Here is a 27,024-nt window from a genome sequence, read left to right as displayed (position 1 = left end):
ATTACATGTATTTCTTGTTTTTTGTTTTGTTTATGGCCATCTTTTTTTATTTTTTGTTATTAAAGTATTTACCATTTAATATGAACTAATTTTCTAAATAAAATTTCTAACATGGGTATATGAATTAAATTATTTTTTTTTCTCAATATATTGTCCAATAATATATGTATCATCAAATCCTGAATTCAAGTTTACTTTCATATAATAGATATTATCATGTCACTTACAACCTTCCATTTCAGTAAGTATAGCTTTTATATTATAAAATGAAGTGTTTAATATTTTTTCTTTTAAAATACATCATAATTATTAGTACCGTACTTATTAGGAAGTAATTAATTTTTCAATTTCAATGCTCTATAATATGATTTGGTATTGAATTTGAAAAGAAAACAATAAATATTCAAAATGTAGTGGTCGGAATTTTTACTTATGCGAGGATTGTTGCATGTCGGGATTTTGGCCTGTCGGGATTTTGGCGTGTCGGAATTCTGGCTTGCCGGTGTTTTGGCCGTCAGGATTTTGGGCGCCACCGACGTATAACTATAAATGGCAAAGAGATAGAACAAGTCCATGAATATATTATATTATATACATAAGTATACTTCGGCCAAATTCTGAAACTTAACAAAGAGAACCAAAGTACGGAAAGCACTCGAAGAGCAAGACTTACATGGGCAGGATTTGGTAAACTTAGTTGGATACTTAAGAACCACAAAGTACCTCAATACTTGAGAAGCACAGTGTTAACCAGTGTGTGTAACCTTCCTATCATGACATGGATGTCAAAAATGGACCCTAACCAAGGCCAATATGAATAAACTAGCCACAACAGAAAGGGCATTGTTAGGTATATGACTGTCAGATAAAAAAAGGAACGACTGGGTAAGATTTAAAACATAAGTCGAGGATATTACGATAAAAATTGCAAACTCAAATAGATCTTCGCAGGCCACACTACTAGACAAAAAGACTAACGTTGCAATGCCACAATACAACATTGGTGGAGACCTGCTTATGAGGGTAGACGATCAAGTGGAAAACCACAGATGTGATGGAAAGATGACATTAAAACAAGAGCCGGAACAAATTGGAAGTATGTATGTTGGTCAGGATAGGGATCGATGGAAGGAGTTTGGAGGCCTATGTCTATAAATGGACGATAGAGGCTAAGATAAGAAGAAGAACACCATATTATGAAGTTAAAACGACACTTTCAGTAATGAAAAATTACAAATCTCTGGACAATGATGGAGTAGTGATCGAGGCGATTAAACAATGATAGGTGAAAATATAGTGATCGAGGCGACCAAGGCTTGATCAAGGTAGGTGAAAATAGAAGCATACAGGCTTTGGCCAAACTGTTCAGCGAAAGCATCGACTAAGGAAAAAACCCTTATCAATAGAACAAAGCAGTAATTGCTTTATTGCACAAGAAAGAAAACATAACATACCAAAAAAAAAAAGACTGGAGGCTAAGTTAGACTTCTATCAGCCTAAATAATAAGCTTTAATCGGGATACAGTATTACCAGAAAGCATTTGATACTATAAGCTAGCTGAAAATGGTAACATCATTGATAGATTGTCGAATGGGCCATCGCTACACTAACACAATCCAAGATATCTACCAAAATATTACGGCTAGTAGGACTACCCGAACAAGAAACAAATTCTGTGTATAGCGAGGGGTACGGCAAGCCATCTCTCCAAAGTTATTCACAATACTTTTAGAACACACTAAGCTCAAATTATATCTTATTGGAGGTCTCACTAAAAACCAACATGAGCAAGACGCAAATGATTAATCTGCTGCTAAATAGCAACATTCGCAGTTAACCGAACCGCATACAGTTCGAAGGTTAAAACGAAGTTTCGTTAGAACTAATTGATAAATACCTACTAAAGGTGCATGAACATAGTCGCAATATTTAAGACTAGGGTTAAAAAAGGGGTGCATATACTGGATGCCTCCCTGCATGTCATAAGACTTGGATTGTCAGTCATATTAGTTATTGTCTATATTTATCTACCTAAACATTTAAGTTGAGATTGTAATAAAAGTAGGGTTAATAAAAAAAATGTTAAGTATGGTCCTCAGCTTTGAATTTTTTATCACATTAATTCTTGTGCGAATATTAGCTGCTACTGGATTATGTTTGGGGTTTGAATCAGTACTGGGATATATTCTGGCACCGTGTAATTAAAATGTACTCTATTTGATGCCGTATTATTATGTCTTTTGTGTTCAATGGAGGTAACTTAAACTAAGTATTTGTTGCTATCATATTTTATTGTTGACAAAACTTTAACAGTTTTTCTCCTTTTTCATTTCGTTTTCCCAGGCCGTACTCACCTATTATATTTTGGAACTTGCCCTCTTTTTTAACCTTTGGAATTTCATATTTTGTCATTGATTTTTCTTTACATTTTCTTTTTTTGTTCGTATTATTTAAAATTTCCCTCTCCAGAATTCCCAATATTATCGCAATTTATGTAGAAATGCAACTTAAAGACAAGGATATAGCTACTTACTTACTCCGTGGCTGTCCAATTCTTCACGCCCATAGCTTTCAGGTCTCCTGCTATATTATCTTACCACCGGAGTCGAGGGCATCCGCGTGCTCTTCTTCTAGTTGGGACTTCCTCCCATACTAGACTGACTGCTGCTTTGGTCAGAATGTCTTCTGAGATGTCCGGCCCATTGAAGTGTTCTGGGCTTTATTTCTTTTATTATGTTGGCGTCTGGGTAAAGTTCTTCGAGCTCTTTGTTAGTTCTTATTCTATATTACCCTGCTTGCTTCATCAAGCACAGGCCCAAAGATCTTCATTAGGATTTTTCTTTCCCAAACACATAGTCTCTCTTCGTTTGCCTTTGTTATCGTCCACGATTCGCTTCCGTACATCACAACGGGTCGTATTATATACTTGTATCTTTGTATCTACTTTGTACGTCTTGTTAGTTGTTTCGATTTTATAGGGTTTTGAAGGGCATAAAGACATTTGTCGCTGGCTTGTATCCTATTGTTTATTTCTTGTGATCCGTTATTTTCTTCAGTTATCGTTGTTCCTTAAAATACTTAAATTCTCTAACGCGCTCAAAGTTATATAAATTCATCGATGGTGATGTTCTGATCTATTCTGTCTCTGCTTTGGTTATTGCGGCTCATATACATATATTTCGTTTCAGTTTCATTGATCTGGAGCCCCATCTTCTCTGCTTCCTTCTCGAACCGGACGAAAGTCTCCTTCATCCTTAATCTGGTGTTTCCTGTTAAATCGATATTGTCTGCAAATGCCAACAGTACTTTCTCGATCTAATACTGTAGTCGGTTTTTCGATTCTTGCACTTCTGATTAAATGTTCCAGAGCTAGGTTGAAGAGTTGTGGTGAAAGCGCATCTCCGTTATAGTCCATTGTTAATTTCGAAAGTCTCCGAGTATTGTTGTCCAACTCTCATCTTACATCGTAACCGTTCCATCAGTGGCGTAACAAACTCCGTCGGGCCCCCCCGCAGAATAGGAAATGGGGCCCCCTTTAAAAAATTACTAAATGCGACTTGTGTAACAAAAACGTATATGTGTTAGTGTATTTATGCACTGTTTATAAAAACTTATATTTTTGATCTTTATTGGTATAGAATAAAATAGAACAAAAATTGAGAGCGTAGGCGCAAAATTTCGTGACAATGCTTTTTATATTCATTTTTTTCGAATCCTGAGAAAACTAGTACGTATTTTTGAAAAATTTGAACGCAGAATGAATGATTACATATGAACCCTGAAAACTTCTATAATGTTTAATTTAATAAGTTACAGAGGTGAAAAAAAAGAGAATGTTTAGTATGATTTTTAATTTCAAATATCCCATTCAAAAGAAACTTTTTGTTTATTCTAAGTAACTTTCAGCCCTCGGTAATAATGCAATCTTTCTTTTTGCGTTTAAACTTCTCAAAAATTGTATTAGTTTTCTCAGGATTAAAAAAATGAATGCATTTAAAAAGCATTAGTCCGAAATTTTGCGCCTACACTCTTTAAATTATTACACAGTATTTTTCTATGAGATGAACAACTTATTTTGTGCACTACTATCAGCGAATATATCTACAATTATTTTATTAATATCTATCTGATGGGCAACTTCGTTTTCAATACTTATAAGCGCTAGAGAAGACAACCGTGCTTCTGACATTGTACTACGAAGATATGGTTTTATTAATTTAAGTTTAGAAATATATCTCTTTGAACTAGCGGTCATAACAAGTAAAGTTGAAAACAAGGTGTACGCATGACACACTTCTGGTACGCAAGATGCAAGCACCAGTGCAATCAAAATCTATAAGAATAATTTTGGCTGCATCATAAATAATTGAGTTCGCTGATTCCAACTGTGTCCTTAATGATTTTCTAACAAATTTCAGTTACTCCAAAAAACTCATTACTTAAATCTGACGGGTACGCAGCAACTATTTTACTGGCTCCTGCAAAAACTTCTGAATCCGATTTGATGTAAGACTTTAAAATCGTTGTTCACTTTGTACATATTTATAAATCCGGCTTGAATTTGTTCAATGACTACATCGAGATTTCCGAAAAAACGCCTACTCTATAATATTATTATATTATATTTCTTCAGGGTTTGAGATGCATTGATTATGTAAAAATTCATCAATTATTTCTTAACTCTACCAAACCTTTTGGTTTTAAAAGTACAGGGAAAGTCACAATTAGTAGCAAAATCTTTGGATTCTTGCAAAATGACGTATCGTTTTGCCTAAAGATTTGACAAAAATTCTTTAGAGTTATGTAAAAGTACTACTATTTTGTAAAATAGATGCGAAGACATATTCAAACTGTTCCATTTTACTTTTTTAATTATTAGTTGTCATTCTCTCCTCACGATCTGTGGTAGTTAATATTATTTTAGACATTGTTTTTAAAATTTCCATGTTGTTCTGCTTTACACCAAGCAGAGTTTGAAATCTGGATGTCCACCTAGTCACCGAAAACGTTTTTATAGTAAGCGATTTTGGTTGGACGTTTTTCTGCATTCTTTGGTAAATCGAATCGAGGGAAGTTTTTGAAGATTTCCAGACACTGCTTAAAAACGTTGCGTATGCATGCGTAAAATAATATGTCAATAACACATTTTTACATATATTAGACGACAAGATGGGGCCCCCGATATATTGGGCCCCCCGCAAGCTTCACGCTGCGGGGGCCTCTGTTACGCCCCTGCGTTCCATACACATCTGTATCAAACTCACTAGTTTTTTGGAAAGCTAAGTTCCTTCATCGCTGTCCATAGTCTAGCCCTGCATACTCTATCAAATGCTTGTTTAAAATCTATGAACATCTGATGAAGCTCACGATCAAACTCCCAGCATTTTCTATTATCTGTTTTATTGTAAATATCTGGTCAATAGTAGAGCGGCCCGGTCTAAATCCGCACTGACAGTCCTCAACAATTTCTTCTGCGTATGTTTTGGTTCTTTCTAGCAGGATGTTCGCAAGGATTTTGTAGGTGGTATTTTAGGAGTGTTATTCCCCGGTAGATAGTACATTGCCTTTTGTTTCCTTTTTTGTGGATTGGTACAATAACCCAATATTGGTAAAATAAGGATAGGGCTAGGATTACTAAAAAAGCGTTTCACAAATAAACAATACAACAAAAGTTAATTTTTTAATTTAGTTTTAGTAGATTTCATAGAATCGAGAACATGAGCATACTGTCTTTGACTTTTAGTAAGAATTACCAATGAATCTAATTGTACATTGTTTGCTTCTATTTCTTGAAGTCTTTTTTTAATTGTATTTACGCTGTGTAATAATATTTTGGGTGTCCTACAAATATGAATAGGTTTAAAACCTTTCTGTAATAAAAAATCTATAATATCGTTCATTTTCTTTAAACTTTTCTTCTGCAGGGCGGGTTGTTTTAAAATTAGGTACTTCGACACCTCTTGCGAACATTCCAACTTTTCGGATAAGTATTCTGCTAAAGATGCTTTCTCTCCTAAAATTTCTTTATTATCGGATCGTCTTCTGACATAACTAAAAGAGAAAGAGTTAAACAAATGTTAAACTGATATATTATGTGTTTTGCTATAAACTAATAGTGAAAGGAACGATCAAGGGAAAGAGAGGCGTGGCTAAGAAACATCCAACAATGAACAGGACTAAATTGAGAATCAGACCAACAGTTGCCTAAGCCCAAAAACCAATTTTTGGGTTAAATGCAATCTTTGTATTCGTATTTTCAATATATTTGTTAAGACAACAAGAAGTTATGTAGCGCCATCTAACCAAATACAGAGGTAGGTTGTGTAGGCCCCGGTTAATCCGAAGATCTAATGTTGCTGCTTTCATTCATATATTAATCTAAAAACGCTCAATTTGTGGCTTAGGCCACTGTTCCTCTGAGGGCCTTAATTGTAGTAGCCAACCTCCATTGAGGACACTTTAAGAAGAAACTTTACGTAAAATGCACAACTAAAGTATATTAAACTGGACTATTTTTATATTATAATTAATTTTATATTATAACTGGATTATGCTCTAAAGAGTAATCTTAGTACCTCTATTGTAGTTGGTAGTGATTTTTATATTTTAACAAAAACTCACTCTTCTTCCTAATCATTATTGACAAACTATTTTTTTTTATTTAAATTTAAGACGCATCAACCTATATGGTTATTAGCGCCGCTCGGTATTACAAAGTTTATGTTTACAATTTGTTGATATATAGATAGATACATATACATGGATTTTCATATACATTGATTTTTACAGTGTTGATGTTTATATTTGGTTGTAGATCCCTATTGATTTCAAAAAACTTAAAACTGACGAAAAGTCACAGTCCTCTTCGAAACACTCACGTAGCGTTATCGGTAGTTTACACTTTTTCTGGTTATTTGCATATGCCGAGCATTCAAGGAATACATGTTTTACACTTAAGCTGTTACCGCACATTGGATTAACACTTCCAGTAATATGGTATTCATGTGTTAGACGTGTATGTCCTAATCTCAGTCTATTTAATATATTCTGCTCTTTCCTGTTGGTACACTTACTCTTCCATCTTGTAACTGTTGTTTTTATGTCCCGCAACTTTTGTTGAGACTGGTTCCAGGTTTGAAGCCACCGTTCACTTAGTGTGTAGTTTATCCCGTGATGAAAATCTTTCTTGTATGTAGTGTCTGTTAACTCTTCGTTGTTAACTGAAGATTTGGCTACAGCATCTACTCTTTCATTACCATGTATACCTATATGCGATGGAATCCACATAAACTTTACTATGGCATTCTTTTGCTGAAGTTGGTATAAATGGTTCTTTATCAATCGCAACAAAGGATGGATTGGGTAAATGGTGCCTAAGCTGCTAATAGAACTTAAAGAATCTGTCATTATTAGGCATCTGTCTATGTTAGCATTTATAGTATATTTTAATGCTTTGTAGATTGCGAATAGTTCTCCTGTGTATATTGTGCTAAAATTCGAGATTTTGTATGAAGCAGTATAGTCATTGTGTACGAAAGCACATCCAACTCCTTTTTCTGATTTGGATGCATCAGTATATTATATATGTTGATAATTCTGACACTTATCAATGTTACTGTAAAATTGTTTAACCATAGAGGATGCATTCAGTTGATTACTAGTCTTTGTTAAACTCATATCTAAAAAGGGTTTTCTGACAATCCAAGGAGGAGTGGTAAAGAGGTTGGTTTGGTATAACGTAGGGAAGACAATATTATTACTGGTCATGTATCTGTTAAGTCTTTCATAGAAAGGGGGTTTAGATCTTTTCTTTTGAAGGTATGTTTGGTGAAAACGAGATGCAAAGGCATTATCTCTGACGGGATTTTCATTATTTGCTGACACATTTGCGGCATATGCTAGACTCAGGTATTGTCTTCTTAATTCCAGAGGCATTTCTCCTGCTAAACATAGTAAGCTATCTGTGGGTGTAGTACAAAAAGCTCCTAAGGCTATTCTTACAGCAGCATTTTGGATTGTTTGTAACTCTTTTTAAAGTGATTGACTGGTAGATCCATACACTATTGAGCCATAATCGACTTTAGATCTAATAAGGCTTTTATATACTGTCAATAGGATATCTTGATCAGATCCCCAATTTTTAGTAGCTAGGACCCTCATTATGTTCAAATATTGTTGGCAAGATTTTTTAAGATGATAAATATGTTGCTTAAAATTTAAATGATTATCAAAATTTACTCCAAGGAATTTGATACAGTCAACATAATCTATTTTTTGATTAAAGATTGAAAGTTCGGGACTACTAACATTGCGTTTACTGGTGAAATGAATACATTTACTTTTATTGGCACTAAATTTCATTCCCGATTTAATTGACCATTTTTCTAATTTCAAAATAGCATCTTGTAAAGTTTGTTTAATTAGTTCTATGTTTCTTCCTTTACAATAAATTATGAGGTCATCTGCGTATAGTCTACTCTTTACTGGTGGAGCATCATTTTCCCTAATGCTATTTATAGCAACAAGAAAAAGAGTAACACTAATCGATGATCCTTGGGGGGTACCATTTACCTGTATTCTTTTGTTAGAAATAAAATCATCTACTTTTACTTGGAAGCTTGGTTTTTTAAAAAATTAGTGATAAAATTTAGAATATTTCCTTGTATACCTAATTCCTGTAAAGTTTTAATTATACCATGGCGCCACACTGTATCAAATGCTCTGGTTATATCAAAAAATACCGCTATGCAGCTTAGATTATTTGCTAGAGCTTCGTGTATTTCGGACTCGAGGTCAACTAAGTTGTCTAGGGTTGATCTATCTTTACGAAATCCACTTTGTTTGTTAGATAGAACAGATCTTTGCTCGAGTATCCAAATAAGGCGTTGGTTGATTAATTTCTCGAGTACTTTGCTCATTGCACATCCTAAAGATACCGGCCGGTAGGAGTTTGGGTCTGAACGTGGTTTACCAGGTTTAAGGATAGGTATTGTGTAAACATTATTCCAAGTGTTTGGAAACACTCCTTCAAGCCATATTTTGTTATATATCTTTAGTAAGTAGGCAGTTCCATTTCTAGGCAACTTTTTAAGGAAAATGATAGGAATATCATCTGGATCAGGACTTGAGTTTTTAATAGAATTTATAGATTCAGTTAACTCCTCTTCTAGTATTGGTGAATTTATTGGCAGGCTATCGGTTTCATTATGACTAAATTCTACTAATTCTTCTTTAGTCTTAAACTGTAAAAACTCTTGAGAATAATTTTCATTACTTGAATATGATTCATATGATGAGGCTAATGCATTAGCTATCTGAGGTCTAGATGTATTAACTTTGTTATTATATTCTAAATATCTTATTGAAGAGTTTGTGTGACGTCCCGAAATTTTGTTAATTTGTTTCCACACTATTGCTGCCGGGGTAGAACTGTTTATTGTTGATAAAATTTTTTTCCATGATTCCTTTTTTGCTTCTTTTACCACTTTTCTACTTATGGCTCTTAACTTCTTATATTCCAGGAGATTTTCTTGTGTTTTTTATATCTATTGAAAGCCCTGTGAGTCTTCTTTATAGAATCTTGACAGTGATTATTCCACCACGGTACTCCTATGCGATTTCTTACTATTTTCTTTTTTCCGATGAAATGATCTGCCGCGGTAAGTATGACGGAGGAAAATTTATTTACCGTCGTTTATATTATCATTAGGAGACGGATCTGAAAAAGAATCCAGTTGATTCTCCACAAACTTTGTATATGGTGACCAATCCTCTATTTCTATATTCCATCTAGTGTACGGTTGAATTTCTTGTTTATCTTCGAAATGTATAAATATGGGAAAATGATCACTCCCATAGAGTTGTGCACTAGCTTCCCAAGTTATGTTTTGTACTAAAGAAGGATCTGCAAGAGATAAGTCGGTACATGAAGTGTTTCCAGTAAAAGAATCAAATCTTGTTGGGGATCCATCGTTAAGCAGAGTAATATTGGTGTTATTAATGACAGTTTCTATTATGTGTCCTATTTTGTTATACCTGTTAGATCCCCAAAGTGGATTGTGCCCATTTAAATCTCCCACTACAATCTTAGGCGATGTAATTTGATCTATAATATGAGTTATTTCTTTTATACTTATATCAGTATTTGGTGGAAAATAAATGTTGCAGATATTAATAATTTTGAGAGTTTTTATGCTTACTGCTACTGCTTCAAAGTTGGTATTTAAAGGTATTTGCTCAGATTCCAATGAGTTATTTACGTAAATGGAAACTCCTCCACTAGCTTTTTTAGAATCATGTCGGTTTTTATGATAACCTTTAAATGCGTTTAATTTTGCTAATTTTTGTTCAGTAAAGTTAGTCTCTTGGAGACATATAATTGACGGTAAGTGTTTAGCAATTAATAATTTAAGTATTTCTAGTTGTGTGTAATAACCGTTTATGTTCCACTGTAGTATTGACATTTTGTTATACGTATATGTTAATTTTTATTCTTGTACTTGATCGCTATCTATTTCGGAGGAGGAATATAATACATCCAACTGTTTAGATATTTTACGTTTAATTTTTGTACAACGTGTTTTCATGATTTTTTTATCGAACAAAGGATAGATGTTGTCTAATAATTCTAGTAATCCCTCAATATCTTTTGTGAAAGTTTGAGCAACACTCAATGTGTCAGCTGAACCATATGCGTTTTCACAGAAGTGAATCGTTTCTTGATAATTAAGAACAGTGTGATTTTTTTCGTCTTCAAAAAATGTTTTAGTTGGTTCCATCTGTTTCTTTATATCGATAGTATCTCTTGTTTGGGTAGTTTTCTTTTTTTTTGAACGTGTATCTGTAGTAGGTTGTTTAAAGCATTCAGGAGTATCAGGTGGTGTTACTGTTTCGGAAAAAGATCTTTTGCTCTGTATTTGTAGCGTCGACTCTTCGTTAATTTGTGAAGTAAACGATGATTCATTGATTTCTGGTCCTGGTTCACTAACGTTTATATCTTTATTTGTGGGCGGGTTCTCGGTTTCTGGCTTTGGTGTGTCGCATTTGTCTGTTAAATTAAAGTCTTTATTTTTGTGTTGTTTAGATTGACTATCTTCTACAAATTGATTCGATTCAGAATGGATTTGTGCTGAATGTAATGTAACGTCAGATATAGTGTCTGCTGTAGTTACCGTGTTATTTATTACTGAACTGGAGTTATTATTTTTTTGAGGACAGTTTGAGGCTACATGATCAATATTTTTACAAATATAACATGAATGTTGGTCTAAAGACATAAAAATTCTATTGGTTGTATTGTCATTACAAATTAATAAGGACCCAGGAAGTATTAAGTCGACTAAAGGTGTAATATATACCTGTCTGCGGAAACTTAGTATGTGTTGAAATTCAGGACGAGATGTGCCAATTCTAAGGAATGATATGGGAGACATAATTTTAACACCTAGTTTCTGTAGTTCTGTTTCTAGAATAGTATGTGGAATTGATGGGGATACATTGGATAATATTAGTCGTTCACTAGGAGTAATTAATCTTCTTCCTTGTATTATTTGATTGTTAACTCTGATTTTTCCTTGATGAATATTGATAAATTTGTCCACTAATTCTTTTTTAGATAAATAAATACAAATTCTGTTATTAGATATACGTGAGATGAATAGAATATCTTTTGGAGATATAACTGATCCAAGTGATATAAGGTAATCTTCAAGTTTTACATTTTCCAATAAACTGAATACAACAGATTGCTTTCTGGATGGAAAACTAGCATTAGAAGGAGTACTGGGTTTTTATAGGTGTTGGTGGTGGAATAGAGCTCATTTCTTGAGCTAATTCGGAATTGATGTTATCCATTTAAATAAATATTGAAATAAGTCATTTGATCTGATTACGGTCCTGTATTAAGACAATAACAAGCCAATTAACCGGTGTAAAAAACAAAAAGATGAACACAAAGAACACAAATTCTTGTTTGAAATTGAAATAATTTAAGGTTATTCTTGTGTTATTAAATGGTTATTCTTGTTATTACTGATGATTGATGTAATGTAATATGACTTACAGAGCCTCTGATGCAACTTCTACTCAGGAACTTCACCAACTCACTCTTGTAAATTTTCAACGGGTATATCTAACGTAAAGTTTACTTAATTTAAGAGACGATATTTAGCTACTGTACTGGTTAACTTCCAGGTCAGGATCTTGACAAACTATTTAAAAATATAAAAAGAACAAACAAACAACTTAAAAACAATATTACTCAACACAACTAACATAAGTTAGAAGGATTACTGTATGTAGATGTTGTGGTAATCACAGCTTTTAACGAGAGAAAGATGCAAAGACTATATAACTGATATTGATGTATAAGTCGGAGAGATAGAAGCGGATTTTGCTCGTGATATGTAATATGGACAAACTATACGGGAATATGTTGAATTAGTTGTGTACATGACTTTCCCACACGGGCGGAAACCAGAGCGGGGGACGGGGGTAGTTATCAGGGATCAAAGTCGTGGTTTTTATTATTTCTTTTGTGACACTCATGAATGAGATAGTGCACAATAATTTGGGAATAGTAGGTCATAACGTAACTAAGTAAAATCTTCAGTAAAAACTCCGCGAGGGCGGAACATATTATTATAAGTATGGGATTTTATTTCTCTCGGTGGGCCAATAATATGGCTCTTCAGTTGAGAATAAAGTTTAGATAATAAATGCTGTTTTATTGCTTCCAGAAGATTTTTTCTGTTTATTGTTATAAGCATTGTACCTCAAGGTTGATTTTAATTTGACTAAGGCCCGGTCTTTTCACCTCCGAATAAAAGTTATTCGGAGGTTTATTTGACAGATTTACATGAAATCTGCCGGATAAACTTCCCAATAAATAGTTATTGGGAGGTGAAAAGACCGGGCCTGAATATTCTATTTCTTGCTTGTATTACTTAACCTTTGAAACATTTGGCATTCACTAAATCGATTTTTACAAATTATCTACCTAGAAATCTTTTAACAACAACGTTCATTTCAGAACAAATATTCAATAGTCAAAAATGTCTAATTACATATTATACAAAAAATTAAACTTAGCTTACAAGAAAGAGACTTTTACACTAATTTTAATAGTTATTTTACAGAGTTTTAAATGATGATGAAGATAATATGATTACATAAATGGAGATAATATTTAAATAATCTATACTCCCTACTCCATTGGGAAAAATAAATAAATATATAAATAAATAAAATAAACAATAAATAAATAATAGAAAAAATAAATAAATAAACATACTTATCAAATATTTCACGCTGAGCTCTAACCATCCATGTTTTAATAGTATCAACATTATTTTCCTTAGCCATTCTAATTCTTTCTTCGACTGTAGTAGCATTATAACGTAATACCCAAAGATCATTAATAATTTCTTCTAAAGTAACACCAGACGCTAAAATATTTGAAAAATTACAATAGAAAAATTCAGATACTATTCAAAACAGTAGTACAAAAATTTACATACCCTGCAAAATTTTTTTACATTTTTTAATGTTCTGCATATTGGCAGACATTAAAAATATCTTCTGTGACATCCACTTGCATACTTCATTCTCATCTACCTGAAAATATAAATAACACATATTTTATCTTATATATCATTGCATCTTTGGATTTAATGCGTTTTACTTTACTTGTATTTAATTGGATTACTTGGATACTTGGATTTAATACACAAAATGTTTGAGAGAGCACTGAATGGAGAAGACTTACCGACAGAATCTCCTCAAGCATAATATGGCATATCTTTAATATGACACCAATATACAGGGTGTCTGCGTAACTTGGAACCATATGGGAAACTTTTTTAATATCAATTTTACGAAAAAAAGTCATTCTTTATAAAGTGCTCTGCATAGTCTAAATCCTAAGATGCAATCATCAGATATCAAATTTTGTCAACAGTATACGAGGTATGTCAAAAAATATGAATTTCGCTCAAGAGCAAACTACATACCTTTATATTTCAAAATATCAAACAATTTTATTATGAAAATTTATTTGTAATTAAAAACCATATTCAAATATGCAATAACAGCCTTCTACTTGAAAACAAAAATTTCTGAAATTTTCCTAAATTACCGATTCCGAACATCATTTTTATTTATTAGACACGTAATAACTCTTTTATTAATAATTTTAGGAAAAAAAGTTATTCTTCATAAAAATCTGTGCATGGTCTAAACCCCAAGATGCAACCATCAGTTATCCAAGTTTGTTAATTTTATACGAGGTGTGTCGAATAATATGAATTTAGAAAGAATTCTAGAATTCATATTTGACACACCTGGTATAAAATTAACAAACTTGGATAACTGATGGTTGCATCTTGAGGTTTAGACCATGCACAGATTTTTATGAAGAATAACTTTTTTTCCTAAAGTTATTAATAAAAGAGTTATTACATGTCTAATAAATAAAAATGATGTTCGGAATCGGTAATTTAGGAAAATTTCAGAAATTTTTTTTTTCAAGCAGAAGGCTGTTGTTGCATATTTGAATATGGTTTTTAATTACAAATAACTTTTCATAATAAAATTTTTTGATATTTTGAAATATACAGGTAGTTTGCTATTGAGCCAAATTCATATTTTTTGACATACCTCGTATACTGTTGACAAAATTTGATATCTGATGATTGCATCTTAGGTTTTAGACTATGCTTATAAAGAATGGCTTTTTTCCGTAAAATTGATATTAAAAAAGTTTCCCATATGGTTCCAAGTTACGCAGACACCCTGTATAAGAAAGGAAATAGAAAAAACTGTTGAGGAATCAGAATTATATCGTCTATAGGCAGACTGTATGGCAAGACCATAAAGGAAAAAATTAGAAGTAAATATACCTACAGGATAAAATCGGAGAAGATCAGTCAGGTTTCACAGCAGGGAAAGCATGCTTAGATCACATTTACATGGTCGAACAAAGAAAAAAGAATAGCCAAAAATAGATTCTTTCATCTAGCTTTTGTAGATCTTAAGAAGGCATATGACTCAGCTAAAACCAAGCTATGAGAAGAAATGGAAGACATCAAAGTTCCACAAATATTAATAAACACAGTAAAAGCACTCTACAAGAATAACAAAGTAGCTATCAAAATGGGCAACAAAATATGCAGTCCAGTTAACTAGCTTCCCCACGGTACTTTTAAGTACCACCACATTTTGGTAACCTTAAATCCCAAGTATTGAAGTAGATCTAATTTGAGAATGTTCTGTTAAATATCATTTATTAGTTATCAGCTGATGTTTAACCCTCGTAAGATGGTGCCTAGATTCTTACGTAAACAAGAGTGAGGGGTGCATTTGCACCCCATCCGTATAACGATTTTTTTATATGTACGGGAAATTGATTTGAAAAATAATTAGAACTTGTTTGTTATAATATGAAACATAATTTTACAAAGAAAGTACTTATTTCTTCTTAAAAAATTAATTATCGTTGCAAGACAAACACATGAAGTTTTTCACAGAGTGAACAACACAAAGTTTTTTTTACACACAATACAATGCTGGGACTTTCGGTCTTTTCTTATCTGGCTTAAGTAACACTGACCTTGTCCTGTAGCTTTGTGAGCTCCAGGTGGAACATCAGAAACAATCCATCTCTTATCATTACAAGATTCGATGAGTCACTTGCACAAACCAACTTACTACACTCAAGAAGACTTGGGAATAAACTGAAATATAAACTGAATCCACTACAATAAATAATTCTTACATGTGTATTGGCTGACTTGATTAAGATAGTTACTGACAAAGGCTTCCAAATGTGATAAATTTTCCTACACAAGAAGCCGCACCTGCTCTAGTAAAATCTTGCAGATTGTATTACCAAGCTGACCCTACTATTTCAAACAAACAAATACAACGTCAAATTGTAACATAATTCTCTCGAGAACACACTTGAGATATTGTTCTAAAATACCTAATATATCAAATGTTAACGCCGGTGCGGGGTGAATTTGCACCCCACACTCACTTTTCCAAAGAAGCACAAGAGTTTTAAATGTCGTAATGGGTGGAATACGTTTCTAATTAAATTTAATGCGAATAACAAAATGGACAAAAATAAAAAAAAATATTAAAAAAGATAGGTGAGAAAAAGAAAGTCTGGGTGCAGCTACACCCCGAACCACCTTACGAGGGTTAATACAGTAAAACCCTGATATAATGGACCTCTATTTAATGGGCTTCAGATATAACGGACAAAAAATCCTGCCAAATATGAAAAAAAGTCCCTGTATTTCCCAAAACGTCCCCAAAAAATTTCAATAAAATTTTTATTGTGGCATAATGCGGACACATTTCTAATTATAAAAAAACAGCAAACTTCAAAACTGCCTACAAAACTTTTTTATATAACGGGCTTTCGGCTATAAGGGACACCCCGTCCCCCCAATTAGTCCGTTATATCGAGGTTTTACTGTACTTCAAATGTCATTAAAATGGTTTCATGTTAAATACACAATAAGATTTGTAGTTACTCTAAAGGACCGTTGGGGAAAACGCTTTTGCTTATTTTAAAAAGTTATCGCCAAAAAAATAAGGCGGACTTAAAAGTATCGTTGGGAAGTAACTGTCAAAAAAACTCTAAACCTGCTGGGAGACTAAGGGTTAAGACGATAAAGGGACTACTACAGCCATCATCAGGGCTGCTCCACATCTAATACCCTGTTCAAAATATTCCTGAAAAAACCCTAAAACCATGGAAAAGAAAATACGAAGGAATGGGTATACCAGTACGGAACGAATATCTATATACCCTAAGTTTTACTGACAACCAAATCGTGATGGCACAAGATGAAGATGACCTCAGTTTTAAGATGAGAAAACTGGAACAGGAGTATACAAAGAATGGGATGGAAATAAACCAAAAGAAAAGTGAATACCTAAAAAAGGAGAATACAGAAGTAGGTACCTAAAACAGCTGGAAATAGACAAAGGTAAATAAATCACAGGAACAGACAAGTAAAGGTATTTAGGTTTCATAATATCACACAAAGGAACATGGGAAGAGGACATAAAAAATAGCCTAGGACATAAAAAATAGCCTAGGACAAAAAAAAGACTGCATCCGAAAACTGAATCCAGTACTGTGGGATAAGAACATCACAGCATAAAAACAAAAAAGAAGAATATATAATACATTGACAAGAAGTATCCTCACTTATGGGTGTGAAAATTGGACAATAGAATAAAAGAAATTGGAAAAGACTGCAAGACTTGTACACACTTCTAAGTAGGTCAAAACGGCAAACAGGTGTATGTTCTCAAAAAAATTTTTGATAGTGTGCAAAAAAAGTTTTATTATCAGCTAAGTACTTTCAACACATAACGTGCCATCATCAGAGCTTCATCCTCTTATAAAACCTTCATAGAAGAGCAATTGCTAAACGACACAATAAAATACATGGATACTGGGCAAAAGCCACAGATATCAGGTATAACAACTCCTTAAAATGAATAAATACACATCTAAATTCTTTTATATATTAAAAAAGACAAGACAACAAGGCTGAGTCAAACCATTTTGAGCCCACGTGAACAGCTGTTCACGTGGGCTCAAAATGGTTTGACTCAGCCATGTTGTCTTTTTTAATATATAAAAGAATTTAGATGTGAAATTATTCATTTTAAGGGGTTGTTATACCCGATATCTGTGGCTTTTGCCCAGTATCTATGTATTTTATTGTGTCATTTAGCAATTGCTCTTCTATGAATGTTTTATAAGAGGATGAAGCTCTGATGATGGCACGTTATGAGTTGAAAGTACTTAGCTGATAATAAAACTTTTTTTACACACTATCAAAAATTTTTTTGAGAACATACACCTGTTTGCCGTTTTGACCCAATAAAAGAAAACCAAAAATAAAATAGGAGCAACAGAGATGGAATTTCTAAGGGGACACTGCAGAGTACCACGAAGAGATAGAATAAATAACATGGAGATTAAGAGAAGAATGGAAGTGAACTCATATGAGTGGCCGTTTGTCAAAAGCTGATATGTCCACTTTCGATATTTTTCAGAAGAGCAAATTCAAATATCTACAATGTCCATAAAATCACAGTTTTAGAAATATCATATTTGGTTTTAAGTTTAATGTTTATACAGCTATTTATGTGAGTTGACATTAGTGTTGGAAAATTCTCGAGAATAAAAAATCAGTGAATATTCTCGAGAATATTCTTGATATGGAGAATTTTCTGAGAATGAATCCCAAGACGAACTTAGGAATATAAAAAATATAAAGAATATAAAGATGAAAAATAGGGTATTAAAAATCATGAAATTATATACAAAATTATGAGACGAAACAACAGTGTTCTTTGTATATAAAAATATACAAAAACAACAGAAAACACAAAATTTCTTTGATAAAAAATTATTGGTTCATAGATATCATTAGTTCATCCTGGTCATCTACATTCTGTATTTCAATGTGCTGATGAGAAGTGGGATTTTGTTTTTCACGAGTGGCCAGCTCAGTCATGGATTGGTCTACTTAAACAATTTTAAATTGTGAGCAATAAAAGTTACCTTACGAGCCCGTTCAGCAGTAAGCCGGTTTCTTTTAGAGGATTGGATAAAAAAACCATAAGTATTGAAACATCTTTCAGTAGCTGCGATGGATAAAGGCATGCTTAATATATCAATTGCTATTTTAGTTAATTTTGTTCCGAAACATGTACCTTTTCACCATATGATTGGGTCTAGTTTTTCAATTTATTTTACAACGTATGGTTTTCCAAAAAATCCCTCCTTAGACTGATAAAGTGCCAAATCTGCCATTATTTCAGCCGACTCATCAACATATTTTAAAGTTGCTAAATTATCTACAAACTCAGTTTCCTCAACTTGTTCTCCTCTGCTTAAATGAACACCATTCTAAATATATGCACGTTAATATTGCACCAAAACAATAAATATTGACACTGTAAACACCCTTGCTAGTGGTTCATGGATTTGGCAAAAACAATATACCTACATATTTTTTAAATTATAATAATTTGACCCGTATCTAATTTTTATTTTTGTTTCGGTTTTTGAAAATATAGACAATTTTTGCCGAGAATATTCTCCAGAGATTTTTCTGTGATGGCCCCGGGGTAACATAGTGGGTTACAAGCGATGCCGAAGGGAGATGGCGAACCCGAGTGGAAAATAGCCTTGGAGGGGCAAGGGCGCACTGCCCCACTAAACCGATCAGCATGACCCAACTCGTGGGAAGACAAATGGGACAAAAAAAGAAAAACAATAAAGGCGGAAGAGAGAGCAGCGGGGGCGAAAGAGAAAACAAAAAAGGGAGGGAAAAAGGAAGGGACGAAACTCGAGGGGAGAAAAGCTGTAGACATCACTAGTTGACATATACGAAAAAACTGTAATTTTATGGCTGTCATGGAAATTTGAATTTGCTCTTCTGAAAAATATCAAAAATGGACATATCTGATATTTGGCAAACGACCACTGATATATAATAGACTACATCAAAAACCAGATATTAACCTGGTTCGGACATGTCAGAAGAGCAGATCAAAATCTTTGGATAAATAGAATAACAGAGTGGAACCTGCCAGGAAGAAGGAAGAGAGGCAGACCCTGAAGATCCTTCAGATATGAAGTGGACGAAGCAATGGAGAGAAGAAGTCTACAGGAAGGATACTAGCAAAACAGAAAGAACAACAAGGTTGTGAGAATGAATACAGTGAAAACTGTGAGAAATCCTTAGTGCATATCGCTTTCCTGCAACGATACTGGGACAACTCAAAATTAGTCGTTTTTGAGATGTCTACACTAACATATAGAGCAGGGGTGGCCAAACTGCGGCTCGCGAGCCACATGCGGCTCTTTCAAGAATTGCTTGTGGCTCTCGATAAATGTACCCGAGATCCTTTTCAATTTTGTGTTATTATTTAAAAAAATTATTATCGTTCCATATGTGTTTCAGAATGTCTTTTAAATTACTGACAACAAATATGAAAGACCAAATGCAACTTTGTAACAAATTCCATTTCCATCCAAGCTAAGAGTGATATAACAATTCGAAAACTGTGCGAAAGAATATTAAGAGCGGCACGACATAAAAGTCAGTAATCAACCCACTCCAGACCGATTTGTATATTTAATCATTTTACTCGACTTAAAAAAAAATTGTTACAATATTAAACTAGAAAAACTTAACGAGTAAATAAAAAAACCAGAAGGAATATTGACCGAAGTCCAAAATTCATTTTAAGGCTTAAAATATTTTAAATCGTCTCTTTCATTTTTTTTCTGAATTCGTTTGAATTGTACATAGTCCATAAGGTGAATTTTTGTATGTATTACCAATATAGGACTGGTGAATTAAAATTCATAGAGACGAAAGAAGATCAAGCTCGAAAATAAAACTATAAGTCGACGCCGATTACCGAATTTTGGAAATGTGTACCAAAATCGAAGTACATACTCTAATTTAAAAAGTATACTTGTCGAATTATTTCCATATTATAAATAACGAACTTGTATGGGCCATTTAATTCCATATCAGTATTAACTAACCAGAATCTGAAAGAATTACTGAGAAGTGCTACCACAAATTATTCAATAAATTTTAAAGAATTACCAAAAGAAGGAAAACAAATGTTGGACAGGGAAAGGAACGAGAACATTAGAAACATGCTAAGACAGGGACCAACAGAGAAAAAAAATTAAAAAAGAAACCTGAATTTGTTTGGACATATAACTGGAATGAACGAGAACTAGACGAGAAGACTAGTAAAGAAGGTGACAGATACCAAGATACAGGGGAAAAGAAGAAGGAGCAGACCTAGAAAGAGGTGGATGGAACAAATCCAGGAAATCGAAACCAAGAGACGGAAAACAGCGCAACAGGTAAAGGAAATGGGAAGAAGGCGTGGAAGAAATGGGTAAAAGATGGATAGGTGATAGCAAAGTTCGACCCTCTTATTGGGCAAAAGGACACCGAGAAGAAGAATAAGATAAACAAAAATGTAAGTTTTAATATTTCGTAATTTTATTTCTGTTTTCAATAAATAAAAGTTCTGTTAAAAAACATTGTACATACCTTCTTTACATACTTTTTGAATACGTTTTTAATAAATGCGGCTCGCGAAAAATTTTAACTTATGAAAAGTGGCTCTGGCTATCAAGGAGCTTGGCCACCCCGATTTTAAGCTCTATAATTCGCGATGACTGGGACATTTTTAAGTGCAATACTCTCTGAGTGAAAGCGCAAGGTCCACTGTTACATTCAGAGTGGTAGGAGGTAAACACGGCGCGAGTAGTAGGCTAACGCTAAAATCCTTCGTGAACCTTTTGAATTGTCTCAGTGTGTATGCCACAATGATCACAAAAATATTCATAATCTTGAAATGATTCTTCCAACAATACTGGGACAATTCAAAATTTTTTCAATTAATTGCTAATTATTAACTCGAGTGGTCAAAAGATTGCCAAAATGAACTGAAAAACAATCTTTGATATCAACTGAAACAAAGAACATAGTTTTAGTTAAAAACGAATATAACTCAAAGCATACAATAGCTGTGCAAAATGACAAAAACTTGCAACTCGATTTTCTCAAAACACGTTTTTTTGAGTTGTCCCGGTATCATTGCCAGAAGGCGATATCTGGACCTCGGAGGTACACTACACTATGTAGACATGTAGTGTTGTTTTGAATCCACTTATTTTTTGTTGGTTAATTAATTTGTAATTGGTAATTGTTTGGCAAATTGGTCAGGTATATGCTATCATTACAATATGGTCACATTGTTTTTCGAACAAGTATGGAATATATCAAACTTTTTTTAAGGGATATATCAGATTTTTATGACATTCAAAATGCTCTACTTCACAGTTGCTCTAAATGTCATAGTGACCATACTGCCGTGCTAAGCCCAAAGGCGGTAACTGATTTTTTATCGAAAATGAGATTGTTGTATTTCTACGTAGATTATAGGTATTTAGAATATTTTTACCAAGTCCTTAGAGTTGTAGAACTATTATAATGGGTATCTAGAATATATTTACAAAGTCTTTGCAGTTGTAGAAGCATTATAACATAATGAAACCTACCTAGAAATACAAAAATGTCATTTTCGATAAAAAATCAGTTACTGCCTTTGGGCTTAGCACGGCAGCATAGTGTAGTTTACCTCCGAGGTCCAGGTATACATTTAAGTTACCTGAAAAATCCTTGCAAATTCATTTATTCTTTTCGCAGCAAGTTCATCAAAGACGAAACTTTTTAACTTGGCATAACTAACTAAAAGTAAAGGGGCTGTTACATTGAAATCAAAAGGTAACATTTTCAAAACCTCCAATTTTAAACTTAAGGATTGATCTGCTAACATATTTGGATACAATTTAAAGTTTTCTCTTGTGAGGTGATTGCTTAAACCTAACTTATAGTTGTTTTCTATGTCTTCTGGAGAAACTTTGGAAAAAAGTGTATTATTTGTCACTATGGTATGGGCTTTAACAGCACGTATGTTTAAAATATCCTGCAGCTTTTTCGATACATCACTGTTATTATTACTATCAACTTGTGTTGTACTGGCCAGTCTTTTTATAGATAGTAGTGGTATAAAATGATAATTTCTAACTGGATGTTTTAGGAAGCTGAAAAAATTTGATTGATGTCCATTTGATATCCTATGCACACAGGACAAGTGGTTTAAAATAAGTGTAGTGCTTTTCATTATTATGTACAGTCTTTTTAGCATAAAAATAACACAAAAAATTCAAAACAAATACAGAGAAACAGTGAAACAGATGCAAATGACAGAAACAGAGTAGTAGTTTATATCTTCTTCTTTTTACGCAATTCTTCATTTTTTCATCGGTTTAAACTATGAAGTCAATAGGGCATTCCAACCATATTCCAACATGCTGTCAAAATTAAATCAAGATGACGGCTGGGAGGCAAACATAAATGTGATGCTATCAGTTTAGTTGATTCTGTTGATTCTATCAGTACAATCATGATACTATAAATAACAAGATAATATATTGCACATCCGGAAGTCGTGACGTAACTGGAGACCGGCAAGTTCGTAATGGTTCGTAATCATTCGTAATGTCCGATTACTTTGAATTGTTCGCGGGTATTTTTTATATTTTATCTTTGACAGTTATTTTGACTGGAATCTCGACACTAAATTCTTTTCGAATACAGTGAAGTTTAATGTTATAGTATTTTTACTACAAAAACGTTATTACGTAGGTCAAAATTTTTGACGTAAGAGAACTGTCAAAACATTAGAATGTGACTTTTCATTATTGTGTGTTTATTATAAACATGGCAATAATGAAAAGTCACATTCTAATGTTTTGACAGTTCTCTTACGTCAAAAATTTTGACCTACGTAATAACGTTTTTGTAGTAAAAATACTATATTTTGCTAATTGAATAATTTCATCACATAATGCATACAAATCCCATTTAACTTTAACAAGAATACAAATTCAACTTCCGGTCTCCAGTTCCGTAATCAATGCGCGAACTCGGACGTATTTGAGCTACGGGAAAATACTATCTCTTTATTTATAGTATCATGAGTACAATCACAGAATAGGGCTTTTCATCGATTGTCATTTGTTTCGAGCTCCTGTCATATGTTGTACAATCTGTGTATAATATATTACACTAAAAACCCTATAAGTAACAACACAGAAGCGAATCTGACTGTCGTTTCCATTGATTTTGTAGGGACCGAAATATTTGACCTTGTGTACCAGTTACAGAATAGAACTTTATGTTCTAAGGAATAGACCATTCCATAGGTAATATTTTTGACAAGTAGTTGTTAATTAAATATGAAATATAAAATTTAACTATAAAATATAAAATAAAACATATATAAATATAAAATTTAACTATTCGCTCTGAGCGTTAACCCGCCGTTACACGCGTCTTCTATTGTGACGTGGTTGCACGCGTATGAGCGTCGCCCTCACCTACATCAATTCGACTTATTTCGAGGAAGAATGAATGTCAACATGTATAAATATAAAGTGGGTTGTACTCACATATTATAGAAAGTCTCGTAAACCAATTTTTTTTATTAATTTAACAAAACAAAAGTAAAAATAATATAGATCAAAAGCAAGTTTTCTTAATTTTCAATTTCAGCAAGCCACTGAAGAAATTAACGTTCTTTACGAGAATTCATTTTACTAAAAATACAAATTAAAATTAACAACTGTTCTGAAGCTATTTCTTTGTGGCATTTATGTAATTAACTATTAATATTTTGCATTTTGATAACGACGTCCGAGGTGGAATTCGAAACGTCAATAAAATCAATTTTTCAAGTTAAATTGTGGCTTATTTCCCAATTAAAATAGGTAAATTTAAAAATGGGTTCTTAACCAGCGGCGCACCTAGAATTTTCCTCTGGGGTGGAGGGGGTTTGCTTGGGCACAGAAAGTTTTTTGTACTGTTTGTGAAAGACAAGTTACATTTTCCTACTTTCTTTTATATATATTTCTATATGCTCTTGGTGGGATTTTAACCCCCAAACCCCCCCTCGGTGTGCCACTGTTCCTAACCTAATCCAAACAATAATATTTTAATTAAACCTACCTAAATATTAAATAAAAACCTAAAAGTTTCTTTGAGATAACAGAAACGTGATTTCACCGTGATTGCACGCGCAGTGAGGAATTCCCTCACTTGAAGAGGAATGTCTTTTCTTTCAATTATCACACAGCACACAGACCGCCTGAAATATTCTATAACTTTTTCATACCCTCTCATGAACCATGCTAAAGGCATTCCTGGGTGCTTAAGGTTATCGTATTAGTTTACACAATTTTATTGGTTATAAACAAATATGGTGAGGGATTCCCTCATAGCGCGTGTAATGGCGGGTTAACAAAGTGTCAAAGCAAAATCGACCGACCTGCTCATGGTGGCGGTTTTTGAAATTTTATCAGGACGCTTTGTGTATGTTTAAATGAGACATTTAAAAAAATGCCGTGTCACGCTAGTGATATTATGTATTAATATAAACAGAAAATAAAAACGCACTTAGGCCCGGTACTTTTATGTCTCCGTTAACAGCCGGTTAGTTAACCGGGGTTTAATCGGGACAGAAATATATGCATAACATAGACATAAACGCAATTATACTTATTATTATATTCATAAATAATTATAATAATAATTATAATTGCTTTTTATTACAACGCAAAAGGCCCTATGAGATACTTTTCTGTCCCGATTAAACCCCGGTTAGCTAACCGAGGTTTAACCGGGACATAAAGTACCGGCCCTTAATCTGATATAAATTCTTCTATTTCCAATATTGATTATCAGTTTGATTTTGTATATATAACCTCACTATCGCAGTTTATGTCAATAAATCTTTATTAACGAAAAAGAAAATATTTTTGTTGCACTATAAATTACAGTATAAATTAATAACTAATGAATTCTAACAATTGTATTCGGTTATTATCACTACAAAATAAAATATTCAAGTTTAACAAAATAATCCCATAAGACTCAATGTTAAAACGTCCTGACAAAATCTGACAGCGTGTCACGTGACTGTAAGTAGTGGGAGACGCACGGAGCCAATAAACAACTGTCACGTCAGTCGCAAAAGTGAGGTTGCACCAGTTACGTTGACACATGAGCATAAAAATTGTGTTACCGTTTTCGTCAGGAGTTTCGCTTCTGTGTTGTTATTTATTCTGTGGTACAATAATGATACTATAAATAGGGCTTTTCGTTCACAGTCATTTGTTTCGAGCTTCTGTCAAATGTCGTGTAATCCGTGTATATTAATAGGGCTTTTCATTCACAGTCATTTGTTTCGAGCTTCTGTCATATGTTGTATAATCCGTGTATATTAATATTAGACACGGATTATACGACATTTGACAGAAGCTCGAAACAAATGACAATCGATGAAAAGCCCTATATTATACACAGATTATACAACATATGAGAGAAGCTCGAAACAAATGACAATCGATGAAAAGCCCTATTAAGAGATAGTATTTTCCCGTAGCGCAAATACGTCCGAGCTCGCGCATTGATGATGTAACTGGAGACCGGAAGTTGAATTTGAATTCTTGTTAAAGTTAAATGGGATTTTTATGCATTATGTGATGAAATTATTCAATTAGCAAAATAAAATTAAACTTCAATGTATTCGAAAAGAATTTACGTGTCGAGATTCCAGTCAAAATAACTGTCAAAGATAAAATATAAAATACAACCGCGAATAATTCAAAGTAATCGGACATTACGAATGATTACGAACCATTACGAACTTGCCGGTCTCCAGTTACGTCACGACTTCCGGATGTGTAATATATTATCTTGTTATTTATAGTATCATGAGTTCAATCATTTTTAGTTGCGTTTATTTGTAATTTTGTTTTGTACAAGGCATAATTTAATATTTTTACTGGAAGAATTAATTTAAAAAGATAATATGCTTCATTTCTGTTGTGTTTTGAAGTGTGAATGACGTAATCATGATAAAGTTCAGTTTTGTCAGTTACCATCAGTGCTACATTTTAAGCATGAAACAACTAAATAAGTTATCACCTGAGAGACAAAAATAATGGGTAAATGTTAAATGCTATAAAACCTCCTATAAAAATGCTAAATAACTAGGTATGTCTATAATATTTGTGTGCTTACTTACTTTTGTTTCGATTAATTGGGTAATTATAGGGTGAAATAAAATTAATAAAACACATGGTTCAAATTGACATCTGAGAGGGGTGCTCCCTCCTCTTCTCTTTTTTTCACTTTATTGAATAGGCAATTTCTAGCGAATGCCAGCCATCTAAATGATGTCATCATGACATCTCCCTTCCTAAGATAATAATTCAACATTCGCTGGAAAAGAACATGTCAAGAACTTAGAAGCTATTACAATAATAAACATGTAGACCCATACACATATATACACACATATACAGATAAACAGCTTATACACTA

General features: G+C 33.1%; 1 protein-coding gene across 1 annotated transcript; it reads right to left on the bottom strand.

Moving 5' to 3' along the window:
• Nucleotides 1-5,668: 5,668 nt before the first annotated feature.
• LOC114332404 (transcription termination factor, mitochondrial) lies at nt 5,669-23,047 on the bottom strand. The gene is made up of 4 exons (XM_028282206.2): nt 22,244-23,047; nt 13,519-13,615; nt 13,293-13,446; nt 5,669-6,052 (listed from the first exon to the last, which is right to left on the bottom strand). The coding sequence occupies exons 1-4, from the start codon at nt 22,781-22,783 to the stop codon at nt 5,674-5,676; spliced, it is 1,170 nt and encodes a 389-aa protein (XP_028138007.1). The 5' UTR covers nt 22,784-23,047; the 3' UTR covers nt 5,669-5,673.
• Between the last annotated feature and the right edge of the window lie 3,977 nt (nt 23,048-27,024).

Source organism: Diabrotica virgifera, chromosome 6, assembly GCF_917563875.1.
Source record: "Diabrotica virgifera virgifera chromosome 6, PGI_DIABVI_V3a".
In the NCBI taxonomy this organism is placed as follows: Eukaryota; Metazoa; Arthropoda; class Insecta; order Coleoptera; family Chrysomelidae; genus Diabrotica; species Diabrotica virgifera.
This window is presented reverse-complemented; position numbering and strand designations above follow the sequence as displayed.

Bases quoted from the DNA above. Each gene is read 5' to 3' on its own strand.
- LOC114332404 (XM_028282206.2), bottom strand. From the start codon at position 22,783: ATGCTAAAAAGACTGTACATAATAATGAAAAGCACTACACTTATTTTA. The intron at 13,447-13,518 runs GTATGTAAATTT...CAAATATTTTAG, and splicing joins ATGTAAAAAAATTTTGCAGG to CGTCTGGTGTTACTTTAGAA. The intron at 6,053-13,292 runs GTATGTTTATTT...TTTCTCTTTTAG, and splicing joins CAGCGTGAAATATTTGATAA to TTATGTCAGAAGACGATCCG.